Here is a 20,859-nt window from a genome sequence, read left to right as displayed (position 1 = left end):
TTTGTTCTGGTGCTGCTCGGCCAATTCAGAAAGATGGTTGAGGACCTTATTACTGAGGAATGTGTTTGTTCTGGTGCCGCTAGGCCAATTCAGAAAGATGGTTGAGGACCTTATTACTGATGAATGTGTTTGTTCTGGTGCTGCTCGGCCAATTCAGAAAGATGGTTGAGGACCTTATTACTGATGAATGTGTTTGTTCTGGTGCTGCTCGGCCAATTCAGAAAGATGGTTGAGGACCTTATTACTGATGAATGTGTTTGTTCTGGTGCTGCTCGGCCAATTCAGAAAGATGGTTGAGGACCTTAATTACTGAGGAATGTGTTTGTATTTTATGACCTTGTTTTTCTTTCTGCTTGCATTTTGTATTTATATTTTGACGTGTATTTTTTGTAATTCAGGGCATCTGTAAAAGAGACCTTGTTCTCAGTATGAATCCTTAATAAAAATATAATAATGAAAACATACCCTTGTAAAACTGACCATCCTACCAATCCTCGACTTTGGCGATGTCATTTACAAAATAGCCTCCAATACTCTACTCAACAAATTGAATGCAGTCTATCACAGTGCCATCCGTTTTGTCACCAAAGCCCCATATACTACCCACCACTGGGACCTGTACGTTCTCGTTGGCTGGCCCTCGCTTCATACTCGTCGCCAAACCCACTGGCTCCATGTCATCTACAAGACCCTGCTAAGTAAAGTCCCCCCTTATCTCAGCTCGCTGGTCACCATAGCATCTCACACCTGTAGCACGCGCTCCAGCAGGGATATCTCTCTGGTCACCCCCAAAACCAATTCTTTCTTTGGCCGCCTCTCCTTCCAGTCCTCTGCTGCCAATGACTGAGATTTTTGTAGTTCGTTCCAAACTGGAAACACATATAAACGAGCCGTACATAGCCCACCTATAATTTAGCCCAAACAACTACCTCTTTCCCTACTGTATTTATTTATTTTGCTCCTTTGCACCCCATTATTTTGATTTCTACTTTGCACATTCTTCCACTGCAAATCTACCATTCCAGTGTTTTACCTGCTATATTATATTTACTTTGCCACCATGGCCTTTTTTTGCCTTTACCTCCCTTCTCATCTCATTTGCTCACATCGTATATAGACTTGTTTCTACTGTATTATCGACTGTATGTTTGTTTTACTCCATGTGTAACTCTGTGTCGTTGTATGTGTTGAACTGCTTTGCTTTATCTTGGCCAGGTCGCAATTGTAAATGGGAACTTGTTCTCAACTAGCCTACCTGGTTAAATTAAAAAATTAATCCTTAATAAAAATATAATAATGAAGGTTAAATATATAGACACGGCCATCGAACTTTGTCCCAACAAAAGGACGCCATTACTATCTCTCTCTATTGGCGTCTTTTTGTCTGCACTAACTCCGCCTTAAAGCACATAAAGGCTCCGTATTTCATAAAGGTCATGTTAACGGACTTATACGATCTTATATAACTAAACGTATAAGATCTCATAAGCCTGTGTTAACCTCAGGCCTTATTTTCGGCGTTTATCCCCAAACCTGATTTTTTTTTGTGTGTGGAATTTTCATTGTTGGACATCAAAAACAAGTAAATCAGCTCTAAGTGATTTTAATTTAAGACATCTGTTCCCCAAGTATTCCCACGCACAAGAGAGACACGGCGTGGTCGCAGACAAACATAGTTTCAAATGTTTTAGTTAAACATCTTTAGGCTTCTTGCAGTCAATTTGTAGTCTACAAATTGACCATCAACTCAATAAAATAAATCCTTCCTCAGCTGAATCGAGTTGATGATCCCTGCACTATAGTAAACTGTAGGCTATATCTAAAAAAAAATTGATGTTATTCATATAACAGCCAGTCTAATATTATTAAAGTCTAAGCATGTTTAGAGATTAAGGCTCAGGAAAATATCTTTATCACAGTTGAAGAAAACAAAATCTCCTTTTACAAGCCATGCAACAAAAATGGTGGAAAATGCATCTGTTTTTTGTTTGAGGTCTGCTAAGATAAAGGCCCAACACGTAGGTGGGTTGAAATACTAGGTATGTATGGTCAAAATAATTGCAATACACAATATCTTCTTTCATTTTCCAATGAGTTCATGCTGCAAGATGTTTTAATGAAAAATATCACTCACAAAAAAGTAAAATGTTCTCATACCAAATGTATATTTTATTGCCGCTTTAAGTATCAGTATAAAAAGGCATTTGATCCATCTCTTCAAACATACAGTACATTTACTGAGATGTGAATGACAAATCAAGTCACACTAAATACATGGTTTAAGCACAATAGATGAAATCCTTCTTAAAACACAAAATAATTTCCAGTGCATGAATAAACCAGGAATAACAATGAGCCCCAAATGGCTGTCTATTGTGCGTTACTTTGGGCCCTGCGATTGGCTAGCGTCCTTTCCAGGGGGTGGAGTTGTACTTCAAGCTGCCTCACAGGGGTGGAGTTGTACATCAAGCTGCCTCACGCTACAGAAACAGGAGACAGGCTCCTGCCCTATGGGACATTCTGGTTCAGACAAGGCTACTTACTTTATAAAGGGAATAGGATGCCATTTGGGACTCACATAATGACATATAGGTTCAGGGCCTTCAGGAAGTATTCACACCCCTTGACCTTTCCCACATTTTGTTGTGTTACACCCTGGATTTAAAATGAAATAAATTGAGATTTTGTGTCACGGATCTACACACAATCCTCCGTAATGTCAAAGTGGAATTATGTTACCAGGGAGGTTTTCCAATGGTTTGCAAAGAAGGGCACCTATTGGCAGATGGGTAAAAAAAGAAGAAGCAGACACTGAATATCCCTTTGAGCATAGTGCAGTTATTAATTACACTTTGGATGGCGTATCTATACACCCAGCCACTACAAAGATACAGGCGTCCTTCCTAACTCAGTTGCTGGAGAGGAAGGAAACCGTTCAGGGATTTCACCATGAGGCCAATGGTGACTTTAAAACAGTTACAGAGTTTAATGACTGTGATAGGAGAAAACTGAGGATGGATCAACAACATTGTAGTTACTCCACAATACTAACATAAATGACAGAATGAAAAGAAGGAAACCTGTACAGAATAAACATTTTCCAAAACATGCATCCTGTTGGCAAACAAGGCAATAAACCAATACTGCAAAAACAAATGTGGCACAGAAATTATGTTCGGGGCAAATCCAACACAACACTGAGTACCACTCTTCATATTTTCAAGCATGGTGGTGGCTGCATCATGTTATGGATATGCTTGTCATTGGCAAGGACTAGGGAGTTTTTCAGGATAAAAATAAACGTAATAGAGCTAAGCCCCTGGCAAAATCCTAGAGGAAAACTTGGTTCAGTCTGCAAATATACACTGGAGTTGCTTACCAAGAGCGCATTGAATGTTACCGAGTGGCCTCGTTACAGTTTTGTCTTACTTGAAAATCTATGGCAAGACTTAAATGGCATTCTAGCAATGATTAACAACTAAATTGACAACGCATGAAGAATCTTTGGAAGTATAATTGAAAAATATTGTACAATCCAGACGTGTAAAGCTTTACCAATTTACCCAGAAAGACTCACTGCTTTAATTGCTGCCAAAGGTGATTGTAACGTGTTGACTCAGGATGTTGAATACTTATCTAGTCCAGATACATTAGTGTTTAATTTTCAGACATTTATTTGAGTATTTTGTATAGATTGTTTACAACAACAAAAAAGGCAATTCAATCCCACTTTGTAACACAACAAAATGTGGTAAAAGTCAGGGGGGTGTGAATACTTTCTGAAGGTACTGTACTGTATAATTAGAAGGTACTGTACTGTATAATTAGAAGGTACTGTACTGTATAATTAGAAGGTACTGTGGATAGAAGGCACTGTGGATAGAAGGCACTGTGGATAGAAGGCACTGTACTGTAATTAGAAGGTACTGTAATTAGAAGGTACTGTAGATAGAAGGTAAGGTACTGTAGATAGAAGATACTGTACTGTAGGTAAGGTACAGTAGATAGAAGGTACTGTAGATAGAAGGTACTGTGGATAGAAGGTACTGTGGATAGAAGGTACTGTGGATAGAAGGTACTGTATAGATAGAAGGTACTGTATAGATAGAAGGTACTGTATAGATAGAAGGTACTGTAGATAGAAGGTACTGTAGATAGAAAGTACTGTGGATAGAAGGTAGGGTACTGTAGATAGAAGGCACTGTAGATAGAAGGTACTGTAGATAGAAGGTACTGTAGATAGAAGGTACTGTATAGATAGAAGGTACTGTATAGATAGAAGGTACTGTATAGATAGAAGGTACTGTATAGATAGAAGGTACTGTAGATAGAAGGTACTGTGGATAGAAGGCACTGTACTGTAATTAGAAGGCACTGTAGATAGAAGGTACTGTACTGTAGAAAGGTACAGTAGATAGAAGGTACTGTAGATAGAAGGCACTGTAGATAGAAGATACTGTACTGTAGATAGAAGGTACGGTACTGTAGATAGAAGGTAAGGTACTGTAGATAGAAGATAAGGTACTGTAGATAGAAGGTACTGTATATAGAAGGTACTGTAGATAGAAGGCACTGTAGATAGAAGATACTGTACTGTAGATAGAAGGTACGGTACTGTAGATAGAAGGTAAGGTACTGTAGATAGAAGGTAAGGTACTGTAGATAGAAGATAAGGTACTGTAGATAGAAGGTACTGTATATAGAAGGTACTGTATATAGAAGGTAGGGTACTCTAGAAGGTACTGTAGATAGAAGGTACTGTACTGTAGATAGAAAGTACTGTACTGTAAAAAGGTACTGTAGATAGAAGGTACTGTAGATGGAAAGTACTGTAGATGGAAAGTACTGTAGATGGAAAGTACTGTGGGTAGAAGGCACTGTGGGTAGAAGGCGATGGGGTTTGACAGGGATGGTCCTTACATGGGCCAGCAGGATAAGGCACCATCCACTTTACAGATCATTCCAGACTCCCGTGGGAAAGTCACTGGTTTTCCTGAGGAAACAAACAAACATAATGACCTTTATTTATTATATCAAATATATTTATATTAACCAGGTGTCATAACCTGCCATAAATTAACGCAATATAAACTCAGCAACAAAAAAAAAACGTTCTCTCATTGTCAACTTCGTTTATTTTCAGCAAACTTAACGTGTAAATATTTGTATGAACATAACAAGATTCAACAACTGAGACATCAACTGAACAAGTTCCACAGACATGTGACTAACAGAAATGTAATAATGTGTCCCTGAACAAAGGGGGGGTCGAAATCAAAAGTAACAGTCAGTATCTGGTGTGGCCACCAGCTGCATTAAGTACTGCAGTGCATCTCCTGCAGTGTTACCCCACTCTTCCACCAAGGCACCTACAAGTTCCCAGACATTTCTGGGGGGGAATGGCCCTAACCCTCACCCTTCGATCCAACAGGTCCCAGACGTGCTCAATGGGATTGAGATCCGGGCTCTTCGCTGGCCATGACAGAACACTGACATTCCTGTCTTGCAGGAATTCACGCACAGAACGAGCAGTATGGCTGGCGGCATTGTCATGCTGGAGGGTCATGTCAGGATGAGCCTGCAGGAAGGGTACCACATGAGGGAGGAGGATCTCTTTCCTGTAATGCACAGCGTTGAGATTGCCTGCAATGACAACAAGCTCAGTCCCATGATGCTGTGACACACCGCCCCCAGACCATGACGGACCCTCCACCTCCAAATCAATCCCGCTCCAGAGTACAGGCCTCGGTGTAACGCTCATTCCTTCGACGACAAACGTGAATCTGACCATTGCCCCTGGTGAGACAAAACCGCGACTCGTCAGTGAAGAGCACTTTTTGCCAGTCCTGTCTGGTCCAGCGACGGTGGGTTTGTCCCCATAGGCGACGTTGTTGCCGGTGATGTCTGGTGAGGGAGAACCTACCTTTACAACAGGCCTACAAGCCCTCAGCCCCGCCTCTCTCAGCCTATTGTGGACAGTCTGAGCACTGATGGAGGGATTGTGCGTTCCTGGTGTAACTCGGGCAGTTACATTTACATTTAAGTCATTTAGCAGACGCTCTTATCCAGAGCGACTTACAAATTGGTGCATTCACCTTATGACATCGAGTGGAGCAGTCACTTTACAATAGTGCATCTAAATCTTAAAGGGGGGGGGGGTGAGAGGGATTACTTATCCTATCCTAGGTATTCCTTAAAGAGGTGGGGTTTCAGGTGTCTCCGGAAGGTGGTGATTGACTCCGCTGTCCAGTTGTTGTTGCCATCCTGTACCTGTCCCGCAGGTGTGATGTTCGAATGTACCGATCCTGTGCAGGTGTTGTTACACGTGGTCTGCCACTGCGAGGACGATCAGCTGTCCGTCCTGTCTCTCTGTAGCGCTGTCTTAGGCGTCTCACAGTACGGTCATTGCAATTTAATGCCCTGGCCACATCTGCAGTCCTCATGCCTCCTTGCAGCATGCCTAAGGCACGTTCACGCAGGTGAGCAGGGACCATGGGCATCTTTCTTTTGGTGTTTTTCAGAGTCAGTAGAAAGGCCTCTTTAGTGTCCTAAGTTTTCATAACTGTGACCTTAATTGCCTACAGTCTGTAAGCTGTTAGTGTCTTAACGACCGTTCCACAGGGGGATGTTCATTAATTGTTTATGGTTCATTGAACAAGCACGGGAAACAGTGTTTAAACACTTTACAAATTAAGTTATTTGGACTTTTACTAATTATCTTTGAAAGACAGGGTCCTGAAAAAGGGACGTTTCATTTTATGTTTATGTCACAACAGGTCTAAATATGTGTTATGACATTATGACATGGTTATGACTGTTACATAACGTGTTATGTCATGGTTATGACATGGTTATGACACTATGACATGGTTATGACACTATGACATGGTTATGACCGTTATATAACGTGTTATGTCATGGTTATGACATGGTTGACACTATGACATGGTTATGACACTGACATGGTTATGACACTATGACATGGTTATGACACTGACATGGTTATGACACTATGACATGGTTATGACACTATGACATGGTTATGACACTATGACATGGTTATGACCGTTATATAACGTGTTAACATATGACATGGTTATGACACTATGACATGGTTATGACACTGACATGGTTATGACACTATGACATGGTTATGACACTATGACATGGTTATGACACTATGACATGGTTATGACACTATGACATGGTTATGACCGTTATATAACGTGTTATAACATATGACATGGTTATGACACTATGACATGGTTATGACACTGACATGGTTATGACACTATGACATGGTTATGACACTATGACATGGTTATGACACTATGACATGGTTATGACCGTTATATAACGTGTTATAACATATGACATGGTTATGACCGTTATATAACGGGTTATAACATATGACATGGTTATGACCATTATAACGTGTTATAACATATGACATGGTTATGACATGGTTATAACATGGTTATGACACTGACATGGTTATGACACTATGACATGGTTATGACACTATGACATGGTTATGACACTATGACATGGTTATGACATGGTTATGACACTGACATGGTTATGACATGGTTATGACACTATGACATGGTTATGACACTGACATGGTTATGACACTATGACATGGTTATGACACTATGACATGGTTATGACATGGTTATGACACTATGACATGGTTATGACACTGACATGGTTATGACACTGACATGGTTATGACACTGACATGGTTATGACACTGACATGGTTATGACACTGACATGGTTATGACACGGTTATGACACGGTTATGACATGGTTATGACATGGTTATGACACTATGAGGGAACACCCCCCTATCCACATCGATGGAACAGTAGTGGAGAGGGTAGCTAGTTTTAAGTTCCTCGGCATACACATCACAGTCATGTGGCATACACTGACAGATGGAAGTGGCGCCAGCGCCTATTCAACCTCAGGAGGCTGAATCGGCTTGTCACCAAAACCCTACAGATGTCGAGAGCATCCTGGCGGGCTGTATCACCGCCTGGCCAATGCCTCAACTGAGCTCCAGAGGGTAGTGAGGACTGCACAACGCATGACAAACTACCTGCCCTCCAGGACACCTACACATGGTTAGGAAGGCCATAAAGACATGGACATTATGACCATGGTTCACCCCGCTGACATGGTCAGTATGACAGCTGGGACCGTGAGACTGAAAAACAGCTTCTATCTCAAGGCCATCAGACTGTTAAACAGCCACCACTAACATTGAGTGGCTTATGACACTGACATCCAGCCATTTTAATAATGGGAATTGATGGAAATGATGTAAATATATCACTAGCCACTTTAAACAATGCTATGATAATGGTTATGACATTACATCTATGACATGGTTATGTACACATGACATGGCATCCTTATGACATGTATCACTGACTTTAACTATGCCACTTTGTTTACTTTATGACATCTCATATGTATATACATGGTTATCTACATGGTTGCTCTGACCATCACTCATTCATATATCCTTATGACATGGTTATCCCCTTACATGAAGACAGTAGTTTTGGAATTGTTAGTTAGATTATGGTTATGCACGGAACTAGAAGCACAAGCATGGTTATGACATGTGTATGTGACAAATAAAATTTGATTTGATTTCATTTATGACATGGTTATGACACTATGACATGGTTATGACATGGTTATGACATGGTTATGACACTATGACATGGTTATGACACTGACATGGTTATGACATGGTTATGACACTGACATGGTTATGACATTATGACATGGTTATGACATTATGACATGGTTATGACTGTTACATAACATATGACATGGTTATGACAGTTATATAACGTGTTATAACATATGACATGGTTATGACCGTTACCGATTTTTTTCCTCACTCCAAAACAACGAGAAAATCTGAATGTGTGTGTGTGCCTTCATAATTATTATAACTTTACGGTAATATCCACACAGTATTTGAAGGCTCAGTTTCAGCATTTGTGAGTTGGTAGAGAGTAAAATCAAATGGAATAGAGTTTACCTGGTATAAGAGGGATCTTGGTCCCGGAGTTCTTGAGGACCACCTGCAGAGCGCAGGGTTTGGTATTCCCAGCATGCTTTGCTCCCTCTCTCAGTATGATGTAAACTTCCTGTCCCCTCACCAGCCAGTCCATCTTGTTGCCCAGGTAACTGATCCCCCGGATACACAGCTGAGTGATGTCATCAGGGATGGAAGGGGCGAAGGCCAGACAATCCTTCTGTACTCTGAGAAGGAAAATGAAAACGAGAAGGGTACATACTGCAGATCCCCTCACCACTCATTGTTGCCTTATGTCCACACAGTTCAAGACATTCTCTGGTATTGTGGACACTAAGAAAGTCTTTTTTTTTTTTTTACTTTGATGACTGATGTGTCAATGTGTAGATCATTCATTCATAATCTATGAGCATAATTACTGTCTAACCTCAATTATTCACAAATTCCCTAGTTGGAAAGCGACTGTTTTCTTGAAGCTATGCTGCACGATTTCCCCTACACTTCTCCCCACGTGGGCCAGTCCCCTAAGCAATTGGAGTTCTAGCCAATGAGCTTCAGCCCCTCGCATTTGTGTGACAGCTAGCAAGAGGCCTGCCCAGCGTTATCCAATGAGGTTGTAGGGCGGGCCCACCGGCTCCATCGACACAGCAGACAGAGAGAGATGACGTACATATATGATGTAGTATGTAATTGTCGTGGGGGGGGGGGGCTTTTGGCTCGCGAGCGCTACTGTCAGAACTACTGTCTAAAAAGTACACAAACGTTCCCGGAGAATGTCTTTAAGACAGGAAGTAGGTACATTAATGTAATGTACGTCTAATGATGCCGCTATATGACAGTTTGGTTTCAAGCCAAGTTATTTTATTTATTTAACCTTTATTTAACCAGGCAAGTCAGTTAAGAACATATTCTTATTTTCAATGACGGCCTGGGAACAGTGCCTGTTCAGGGGCAGAACGACAGATTTGTACCTTGTCAGCTCGGGGGTTTGAACTCGCAACCTTCCGGTTACTAGTCCAACGCTCTAACCACTAGGCTACGCTGCCGCCCCCAGTGATGTGTGATGGATATAACGGACCTGAACCCAGTGTAGCCAAACAGAACAGCCTGCAGGAATCCTCCCATACCAGTGAGAAAGTTCACCGCCCCAGAACCATCAGACGCTTCACTCCATACCTGAGAGACATTAATGTGACACATACTGTGTGTGTGAGTATGCGAGAGAGAGAAATAGATATATAGAGAGAGAGCAGCACAATTAGACCCAACCAAATCATGAGAAAACAAAAAGATAATTACTTGACACATTGGAAAGAATTAACAAAAAAACAGAGCAAACTAGAATGATATTTGGCCCTAAACAGAGAGTACACAGCAGCAGAATACCTGACCACTGTGACTGACCCAAACTTAAGGAAAGCTTTGACTATGTACAGACTCAGTGAGCATAGCCTTGCTATTGAGAAAGGCCGCCGTAGGCAGACATGGCTCTCAAGAGAAGACAGGTTATGTGCTCACCGCCCACAAAATGAGGTGGAAACTGAGCTGCACTTCCTAACCTCCTGCCCAATGTATGACCATATTAGAGATACATATTTCCCTCAGATTACACAGATCCACAAAGAATTCAAAAACAAATCCAATTTGGATAAACTCCCATATCTACTGGGTGAAATTCCACAGTGTGCCATCACAGCAGTAAGATTTGTGACCTGTTGCCACGAGAAAAGGGCAACCAGTGAAGAACAAACACCATTGTAAATACAACCCATATTTATGCTTATTTATTTTATCTTGTGTCCTTTAACCATTTGTACATTGTTAAAAAACTGTATATATATATATATAGAGAAGTAGAGAGACGGAGCATTTTCCCATTCTGACCTGGAATGGTCCCTGGATATTTTTGAAACACTTCTGGAGTAGATGTCCAGCCTTCTCCACCTCCCCCAGCTCCAGCCAGCCCACTGCAAACATACCCTGGCACCATACAGAGACAAACACACTTGACAAATGGGCTTCGACATCCCCAACTAGGTAAAACTCGTCACTTGTAAAAAATGATTATATATTGTATATGGGATCTAACCCCAGGCTGTAGTGATGCCTTAGACCTCTGCACCACTCAGGAGGCTGGTAAAACCCTTCTACACCCCCAACCGACACCCTTCTACACCCCCAACCGACACCCTTCTACACCCCCAACCGACACCCTTCTACACCCCCAACTGACTAACACCCTTCTACACCCCCAACTGACTAACACTATTCTACACCCCCAACACCCCCAACCGACACCCTTCTACACCCCCAACTGATTCTACACCCCCAAACACCCTTCTACACCCCCAACCTACACCCCCAACACCCTTCTACACCCCCAACCGACACCCTTCTACACCCCCAACCGACACCCTTCTACACCCCCAACTGACTAACACTATTCTACACCCCCAACTGACTAACACTATTCTACACCCCCAACTGACTAACACTATTCTACACCCCCAACCGACACCCTTCTACACCCCCAACTGACTAACACTATTCTACACCCCCAACTGACTAACACTATTCTACACCCCCAACCGACACCCTTCTACACCCCCAACTGACTAACACTATTCTACACCCCCAACTGACTAACACTATTCTACACCCCCAACTGACTAACACTATTCTACACCCCCAACCGACACCCTTCTACACCCCCAACTGACTAACACCCTTCTACACCCCCAACTGACTAACACTATTCTACACCCCCAACCGACACACCTTCTACACCCCCAACCGACACCCTTCTACACCCCCAACTGACTAACACCCTTCTACACCCCCAACTGACTAACACTATTCTACACCCCCAACTGACTGACACTATTCTACACCCCCAACTGACTGACACTATTCTACACCCCCAACTGACTGACACCCTCTACACCCCCAACTGACTGACACTATTCTACACCCCCAACTGACTGACACCCTTCTACACCCCCAACTGACTGACACCCTTCTACACCCCCAACTGACTGACACTATTCTACACCCCCAACTGACTAACACTATTCTACACCCCCAACTGACTGACACTATTCTACACCCCCAACAGACACCCTTCTACACCCCCAACTGACTAACACCCTTCTACACCCCCAACTGACTGACACTATTCTACACCCCCAACTGACTAACACTATTCTACACCCCCAACTGACTGACACTATTCTACACCCCCAACTGACTGACACTATTCTACACCCCCAACTGACTGACACTATTCTACACCCCCAACTGACTGACACTATTCTACACCCCCAACTGACTAACACTATTCTACACCCCCAACTGACTGACACTATTCTACACCCCCAACTGACTGACACTATTCTACACCCCCCAACTGACTGACACTATTCTTACACCCCCCAACTGACTGACACTATTCTACACCCCCAACTGACTGACACTATTCTACACCCCCAACTGACTAACACTATTTTACACCCCCCAACTGACTGACACTATTCTACACCCCCCAACTGAGTAACACTCTACCAGTAAGGATTTCAGAACACACACATACTGCATTCATTAGTAGTAGAAAAAAAAGCTTATGTACTGCTTACGAATTGGTTGTGTATGGGTTATGTATGGGTTATGTATGGGTTATGCATGGGTTATGAATGAGTTATGAATGGGTTATGAATGGGTTATGAATGGGTTGTGAATGGGTTATGAATGGGTTATGAATGGGTTATGTATGGGTTATGAATGGGTTATGTATGGGTTATGAATGAGTTATGAATGGGTTATGAATGGGTTATGAATGGGTTATGAATGGGTTGTGTATGGGTTATGAATGGGTTGTGTATGGGTTATGAATGGGTTATGTATGGGTTATGTATGGGTTATGTATGGGTTATGAATGGGTTGTGTATGGGTTGTGTATGGGTTATGAATGGGTTGTGTATGGGTTATGTATGGGTTATGAATGGGTTATGAATGGGTTATGTATGGGTTATGTATGGGTTATGTATGGGTTATGAATGGGTTATGTATGGGTTATGTATGGGTTATGAATGGGTTATGTATGGGTTATGTATGGGTTATGTATGGGTTATGTGTTATAAAGTCCCTTTTGTAGGTAGGTACCTTTCAACAGTACAGTGACTGTTCCACTGGATGTCATAAGGTGAATGCACCAATTTGTAAGTCGCTCTGGATAAGAGCGTCTGCTAAATGACTTAAATGTAAATGTAAATATATTGACCCGTTCTTGGCAGTGCATGGTAATACCCGTATGTGACCTACCCATGTCATAGCTGGACCACCAGGGTCTGTGACAGCCTCGTAGAACTCCAGGTCATTTCTCCTGACCTCAGGGGTCATAGGTAGACCCAGGGGATAGCCTAGCATCACTGTGTCAGCCTGCTTCACGAATTGTCCTGGGAGAAAAAGTCAAAATAAAAATGAAAAATCGGAGACTCAAAGACAGTGCATGTGTTACCTTATCTAACATCACACCTTTAAACAGACAACTAAGTGACCGTGGGCGGTGGGGGAAACACTCGCCTTTTTTGTAGCCGTCAAATTCAGGATGATATTTCTGCTTCTGATCGAAAGGGATTTTGATCTTGTCGGCTACCTGCTGCCACTCCCGAGGAGCAGGGTACTTCAGCAGGGCAGCCAACTCCACAGCGAACTCCAGACTGGGTAAGAGATGAGAAACAATGTACTTGATGTTATCATTTACAATGTTTTCCATAGACTTAGGAAAAAATAAAAAATAAAAGCCTGGATGTGGAACGACTTTGGCTTCCACATGAATAAGGTCTATGGAAAATAAGGTGAGATTGGGAAATAGCTGATTGGGGGGGGGTATCCTACGATGCATGTTTGAGGAAATAGCCACGTAATTGGGACGGCAGGTAGTCTAGCGGTTAATAGCGTTGGGCCAGTAACTGAAAGGTCGCTGGTTCGATTCCGTGAGCCGACTAAGTGAAAAGTATGTTGATGTGCCTTTGAGCAAGGCATTTAACCCTAATTGCTCCTATAAGTCTCTGATCTGTTAAAATGTAAACATTACTTTGGTCAACTCGAGTTCAACTCGGGATAATATTTTAGCCAGGTACATTTTTATGGTAATGAATCTTTCAGAACAATTTTTTATTTATTTTACCTTTATTTTACTAGGCAAGTCAGTTAAGAACAAATTATTATTTTCAATGACGGCCTAGGAACAGTGGGTTAACTGCCAGTTCAGGGGCAGAACGACAGATTTGTACCTTCCGGTTACTAGTCCAACGCTCTAACCACTAGGCTACCCTGCTCCGATGCAGGCTAACTGAAAGGCTAACTCCTGAATGAAGGGGTCTGAGTCACGAGTTGAGGACCAATTAAATCAGAATCGACCGATGACATATTTTTTTGAATAACAAAAAATATATATATATATAATACAGTGATGTTAAAATATCTATCACATTTAGTTACGACAGCATTTGCTTTCCAAACTGTACGTTTTACACGTGATTGTATTTAAAAAATGTGTGAAAGGCCACATCCAACCATAGAAATATAATCCATAGATGGTAGTTCCTATTCAAGTCAGGACTGGCAGCCATAGAAATATAACCCATAGATGGTAGTTCCTATTCAAGTCAGGACTGGCAGCCATAGAAATATAACCCATAGATGGTAGTTCCCATTCAAGTCAGGACTGGTAGCCATAGAAATATAACCCATAGATGGTAGTTCCCATTCAAGTCAGGACTGGAGCTTGGGTATTGATAAGCTTGGGGATGCTTGGGCATTGATAAGCTTGGGGGATGCTTGGGTATTGATAAGCTTGGGGATGCTTGGGCATTGATAAGCTTGGGGGATGCTTGGGTATTGATAAGCTTGGGGATGCTTGGGCATTGATAAGCTTGGGGGATGCTTGGGTATTGATAAGCTTGGGGATGCTTGGGCATTGATAAGCTTGGGGGATGCTTGGATATTGATAAGCTTGGGGATGCTTGGGCATTGATAAGCTTGGGGGATGCTTGGGTATTGATAAGCTTGGGGATGCTTGGGCATTGATAAGCTTGGGGATGCTTGGGCATTGATAAGCTTGGGGATGCTTGGGCATTGATAAGTTTGGGGGTCTTGGGCATTGATAAGCTTGGGGATGCTTGGGCATTGATAGGCTTGGGGGCTTGGGCATTGATAAGCTTGGGGATGCTTGGGCATTGATAGGCTTGGGCATTGATAAGCTTGGGCATTGATAAGCTTGGGGATGCTTGGAATTGATAAGCTTGGGGGGGGGGCTTGGGCATTGATAAGCTTGGGGGGCTTGGAAATTGATAAGCTTGGGGGCTTGGAAATTGATAAGCTTGGGGGGCTTGGAAATTGATAAGCTTGGGGGCTTGGGCATTGATAAGCTTGGGGATGCTTGGGAATTGATAGGCTTGGGCATTGATAAGCTTGGGCATTGATAAGACTTGGGGATGCTTGGAATTGATAAGCTTGGGGGGCTTGGGCATTGATAAGCTTGGGGGCTTGGAAATTGATAAGCTTGGGGGCTTGGAAATTGATAAGCTTGGGGGCTTGGAAATTGATAAGCTTGGGGGGCTTGGAAATTGATAAGCTTGGGGGCTTGGGCATTGATAAGCTTGGGGGGGCTTGGGCATTGATAAGCTTGGGGGGGGCTTGGGCATTGATAAGCTTGGGGGTGCTTGGGCATTGATAAGCTTTGGGGGCTTGGAAATTGATAAGCTTGGGGGCTTGGAAATTGATAAGCTTGGGGGCTTGGAAATTGATAAGCTTGGGGGCTTGGAAATTGATAAGCTTGGGGGCTTGGGCATTGATAAGTTTGGGGATGCTTGGGCATTGATACACTATTTGGGCATTGATAAGCTTGGGCATTGATAAGCTTGGGGATGCTTGGGCATTGATAAGCTTGGGGGTCTTGGGCATTGATAAGCTTGGGGATGCTTGGGCATTGATAGGCTTGGGGGGCTTGGGCATTGATAAGCTTGGGGATGCTTGGGCATTGATAGGCTTGGGCATTGATAAGCTTGGGCATTGATAAGCTTGGGGATGCTTGGAATTGATAAGCTTGGGGGGGCTTGGGCATTGATAAGCTTGGGGGGCTTGGAAATTGATAAGCTTGGGGGCTTGGAAATTGATAAGCTTGGGGGCTTGGAAATTGATAAGCTTGGGGGGCTTGGGCATTGATAAGCTTGGGGATGCTTGGGCATTGATAGGCTTGGGCATTGATAAGCTTGGGCATTGATAAGCTTGGGGATGCTTGGAATTGATAAGCTTGGGGGGGGGGCTTGGGCATTGATAAGCTTGGGGGGCTTGGAAATTGATAAGCTTGGGGGCTTGGAAATTGATAAGCTTGGGGGGCTTGGAAATTGATAAGCTTGGGGGGCTTGGGCATTGATAAGCTTGGGGGGGGGCTTGGGCATTGATAAGCTTGGGGGGGGCTTGGGCATTGATAAGCACATCAAAGACGGCATTAACAATCAGTAATCAAATAAAGACGACACTTCTAAAAGCCCATTTCACACCATAGCCTGGTGAATTATGATTAAGATGAATTTTTCATGTGTCACTGACTCGGCCCATGGATTGGATGTTTCAGCGTTGTCTCAATGAAGAGTTCGGTGTTCGTCTAGCCATGTGTGAAATGCACACGCAGTTACAAGCCTCCTAGAGTTAGCGGCATGAGGGCGAGCAATATGACACTACAAGCTTGGCACACCTGTATTTGGAGAGTTCCTCCCATTCTTCTCTGCAGATCCTCTCAAGCTCTGTCAGGTTGGATGGGGAGCGTCGCTGCACAGCTATTTTCAGGGTCTCTCCAGAGATGTTCGATCAGGTTCAAGTCCAGGCTCTGGCTGGGCCACTCAAGGACATTCAGAGACTTGCCCTGAAGCCACTCCTGTGTTGTCTTGGCTGTGTGATTACGGTCGTTGTCCTGTTGGAAGGTGAACCTTCGCTCTAATCTGAGGTCCTGAGTGCTCTGCAGCATGTTTCCATCAAGAATCTCTCTGTACTTTGCTCCGTTCATCTTTCCCTTGATCCTGACTAGTCTCCCAGTCCCTGCCTCTGGAAAACATCCCCACAGCATGATGCTGCCACCACCATGCTTCCCCAGTAGGGATGCTGCCACCACCATGCTTCCCCAGTAGGGATGGTGCCACCACCATGCTTCCCCAGTAGGGATGCTGCCACCACCATGCTTCCCCAGTAGGGATGGTGCCACCACCATGCTTCCCCAGTAGGGATGGTGCCACCACCATGCTTCCCCAGTAGGGATGGTGCCACCACCATGCTTCCCCAGTAGGGATGGTGCCACCACCATGCTTCCCCAGTAAGGATGGTGCCAGGTTTCCTCCAGACGCTTGGCATTCAAGCCAAGGAGTTCAATCTTGGTTTCATCAGACCAGAGAATCTTGTTTCTCATGGTCTGAGAGTCCTTTAGGTGCCTTTTGGCAAACTCCAAGCCGGCTGTCATGTGTCTTTTACTGAGGAGTGGTTTCCGTCTGGCCACTCTACCATAAAGGCCTGCTTGTTGGAGTGCTGCAGAGATGGGAGAACCTTCCAGAAGGACAACCATCTCCACAGAGGAACTCTGGAGCTCTGTCAGAGTGACCATCGAGTTGTTGGTCACCTTCCTGACCAAGGCCCTTCTCCCACGATTGCTCAGTTTGGCCGGGCGGCCAGCTCTAGGAAGAGTCAGGGTGGTTCCAAACTTCTTCCATTTAAGAATGATGGAGGCCACTATGTTCTTGGGGACCTTCAATGCTGCAGACATTTTTTGGTACCCATCCCCAGATCTGTGCCTCAACACAATACTGTCTTGGAGCTCTACGGACAATTCCTTCAATCTCATGGTTTTTGCTTTGAGATGCGCTATCAACTATGGGACCTTATATAGACATGTGTTCCTTTCCAAATCATGTCCAATCAATTGAATTTACCACAGGTGGACTACAATCAAGTTGTAGAAACATCTAAAGGACGATCAATGGAAACAGGATGCACCTAAGCTCAATTTTAAGTCTCATAGCAAAGGGTCTGAATACTTATGTAAAACTATTACTGTTTTTTTTTGTGTTTGTTTTTTTTACAAAAATGTCTAAAAACCTGTTTTCGCTTTGTCATTATGGTTTATTGTGTTTAGATTGATGAGGAACTTGTTTTAATTAATCTATTTTAGAATAAGTCTGTAACGTAACAGATTGGGGAATAGGTCAGGGGCTCTGAATACTTTCTGAACGCCCTGTAGCTTCGTATGACACCCCTCTGGTACCTGAACTTGGCCACAGTGTTTGTGTACACCGAGTTGTTGACGTTGTAGTAATACTCATCAGGGGGCATGACACCTGGCAGAAAACAGAGATACTTTGGTAAATGTCTTGCATACTCCTGTTTACTCAAGCAACAGGGTTGCTACGACCAATAAGCTAAATAGCTTACCTAGTGTGCTTGACAACGAAATCAGTTGCAATACATTTGTCATTTAACAGACCGCTCTTATCCAGAGTGGATTCATTTTAAGATGGCCCCCGGGTGAGATAACTACAGGTGAGACAACTGAATATCACAGTCATAGTAAGTACATTTTAACCTCAAACTAGCTATCACTAAAGTTAGTACTAGCAATAAGCTGGCATGACGATTTCTAAACAACATGTTTACGGAGTGTCCCTTTACCTAAGATGTGATAGTTCTGTTCTTCAGCGCTCCAGGTTACCCTGGAAACCCAGTAATCAGCCACGCCCCAAATCACTTCGCTGCCACGCCCCTCTGTGAACATAGACATGTCCTAGAAGAGAGACAGGCTGCAGGTCTTTAAAGTGTAGGCGATATGGTGGAAGCAGCTTATACCTTTGCCGACCTTTCAGATCAGAAAATAACTAGACCCAAATGAGAAGCGCTAGGGAGCCGGCTGTGAATGTAGATGACTGGCCTAGACCATACCCGTGTGAGGTAGTGTTGGGGTCAGGTGTTACCTGTGTGAGGTAGAGGTAGTGTTGGGGTTAGGTGTTACCCGTGTGAGGTAGTGTTGGGGTCAGGTGTTACCTGTGTGAGGTAGAGGTAGTGTTGGGGTTACCTGTGTGAGGTAGAGGTAGTGTTGGGGGTGTTACCTGTGTGAGGTAGTGTTACCAGGTGTTACCTGTGTGTGGTTGGTCAGGTGTTACCTGTGTGAGGTAGTGTTGGGGTCAGGTGTTACCTGTGTGAGGTAGAGGTAGTGTTGGGGTTAGGTGTTACCTGTGTGAGGTAGTGTTGGGGTCAGGTGTTACCTGTGTGAGGTAGAGGTAGTGTTGGGGTTAGGTGTTACCTGTGTGAGGTAGTGTTGGGGTTAGGTGTTACCTGTGTGAGGTAGAGGTAGTGTTGGGGTCAGGTGTTACCTGTGTGAGGTAGAGGTAGTGTTGGGGTCAGGTGTTACCTGTGTGAGGTAGAGGTAGTGTTGGGGTTAGGTGTTACCTGTGTGAGGAGGTAGTGTTGGGGTCAGGTGTTACCTGTGTGAGGTAGAGGTAGTGTTGGGGTCAGGTGTTACCTGTGTGAGGTAGAGGTAGTGTTGGGGTCAGGTGTTACCTGTGTGAGGTAGAGGTAGTGTTGGGGTTAGGTGTTACCTGTGTGAGGTAGAGGTAGTGTTGGGGTCAGGTGTTACCTGTGTGAGGTAGAGGTAGTGTTGGGGTCAGGTGTTACCTGTGTGAGGTAGAGGTAGTGTTGGGGTTAGGTGTTACCTGTGTGAGGTAGAGGTAGTGTTGGGGTTAGGTGTTACCTGTGTGAGGTAGAGGTAGTGTTGGGGTCAGGTGTTACCTGTGTGAGGTAGAGGTAGTGTTGGGGTCAGGTGTTACCTGTGTGAGGTAGAGGTAGTGCTGGAAGGCCAGAGTAACATCTCCGTTGATGTGGATCTCTTGTTGTCCGTATATATCTTCAGGACACACCTCCCTCCCTGACACAGCACTTTCCCACGGGAACTTTAGTCCCTGTTAGGAGGACAACATAATATCTCTTTCATCAGAACAGAACACACTGACCCACATACACTATAATACACTACACTACAAACACAACACACCACACTACAAACACAACACTACACTATAAACACACACTACAAACACAACACTACACACTATAAACATACACTACACACCACCACACACTACAAACACTAAACTACACACACTACAAACACATCACACCTATAAGTACAGCGAGGGAATACATTTTTAGTGTGTGATGCCTGATCCTGTGGGACCACTAACAGTGTCTTCAGAAACTATTCACACCTCTTGACTTTTTCCACATCGTTGTTGTTGTTGTTTACAGCCTGAATTTAAAATGGATTAAATGTAGGATGTTGTGTCACTGGTCTACACACAAAACCCCATAATCTTTACAAATTAATAAAAATGCCTTGAGTCAATAAGTGTTCAAACCGTTTGTCAGGAGTAAACAAAGTGCTTAACAAGTCACATAATACGTGTCATGGACTCACTCTGTGTTCAATAATAGTGGTTAACATGATTTTACAATGACTACCTCATCTCTGTATCCCACACATACAATTATCTGTAAAGTCCCTCAGTCGAGCAGTGAGTTTCAACCACAAAGACCAGGGAGGTTTTCCAATGCCTCGCAAAGAAGGACACCGATTGGTAGATGGGTAATACTAAAACAACAAACAAATCAGACATTGAATATCTCTTTCAGCATGGTGACGTTATTAATTACACTTGGGATGGAGTATCAATACTGTGTGTAGATAGGTGACAAATACAAATC

At 43.5% G+C, this 20,859-nt stretch overlaps 1 protein-coding gene across 8 annotated transcripts in view; it reads right to left on the bottom strand.

The window, feature by feature from the left end:
- Positions 1-4,233: 4,233 nt before the first annotated feature.
- LOC124031677 (protein-glucosylgalactosylhydroxylysine glucosidase-like) overlaps positions 4,234-20,859 on the bottom strand; it is a 29,504-nt gene continuing 12,878 nt past the window's right edge. For all 8 annotated transcript variants that reach the window (XM_046343252.1, XM_046343227.1, XM_046343245.1 and 5 more), the window contains 9 exons: positions 19,926-20,057; positions 18,775-18,886; positions 18,371-18,443; positions 13,639-13,775; positions 13,378-13,511; positions 10,945-11,040; positions 10,139-10,236; positions 9,064-9,287; positions 4,234-4,993 (listed from right to left, as the gene is read on the bottom strand). In XM_046343252.1, the coding sequence (XP_046199208.1) occupies positions 4,917-4,993; positions 9,064-9,287; positions 10,139-10,236; positions 10,945-11,040; positions 13,378-13,511; positions 13,639-13,775; positions 18,371-18,443; positions 18,775-18,886; positions 19,926-20,057 (1,083 nt within the window). In that variant the 3' untranslated portion in view covers positions 4,234-4,916. The remainder of the gene's footprint in view (positions 4,994-9,063; positions 9,288-10,138; positions 10,237-10,944; positions 11,041-13,377; positions 13,512-13,638; positions 13,776-18,370; positions 18,444-18,774; positions 18,887-19,925; positions 20,058-20,859) is intronic.

This window comes from Oncorhynchus gorbuscha, linkage group LG01, assembly GCF_021184085.1.
Source record: "Oncorhynchus gorbuscha isolate QuinsamMale2020 ecotype Even-year linkage group LG01, OgorEven_v1.0, whole genome shotgun sequence".
NCBI lineage: Eukaryota > Metazoa > Chordata > Actinopteri > Salmoniformes > Salmonidae > Oncorhynchus > Oncorhynchus gorbuscha.
Note: the sequence above shows the minus strand (reverse complement) of the source record. Positions and strands in the feature narration are given on the sequence as shown.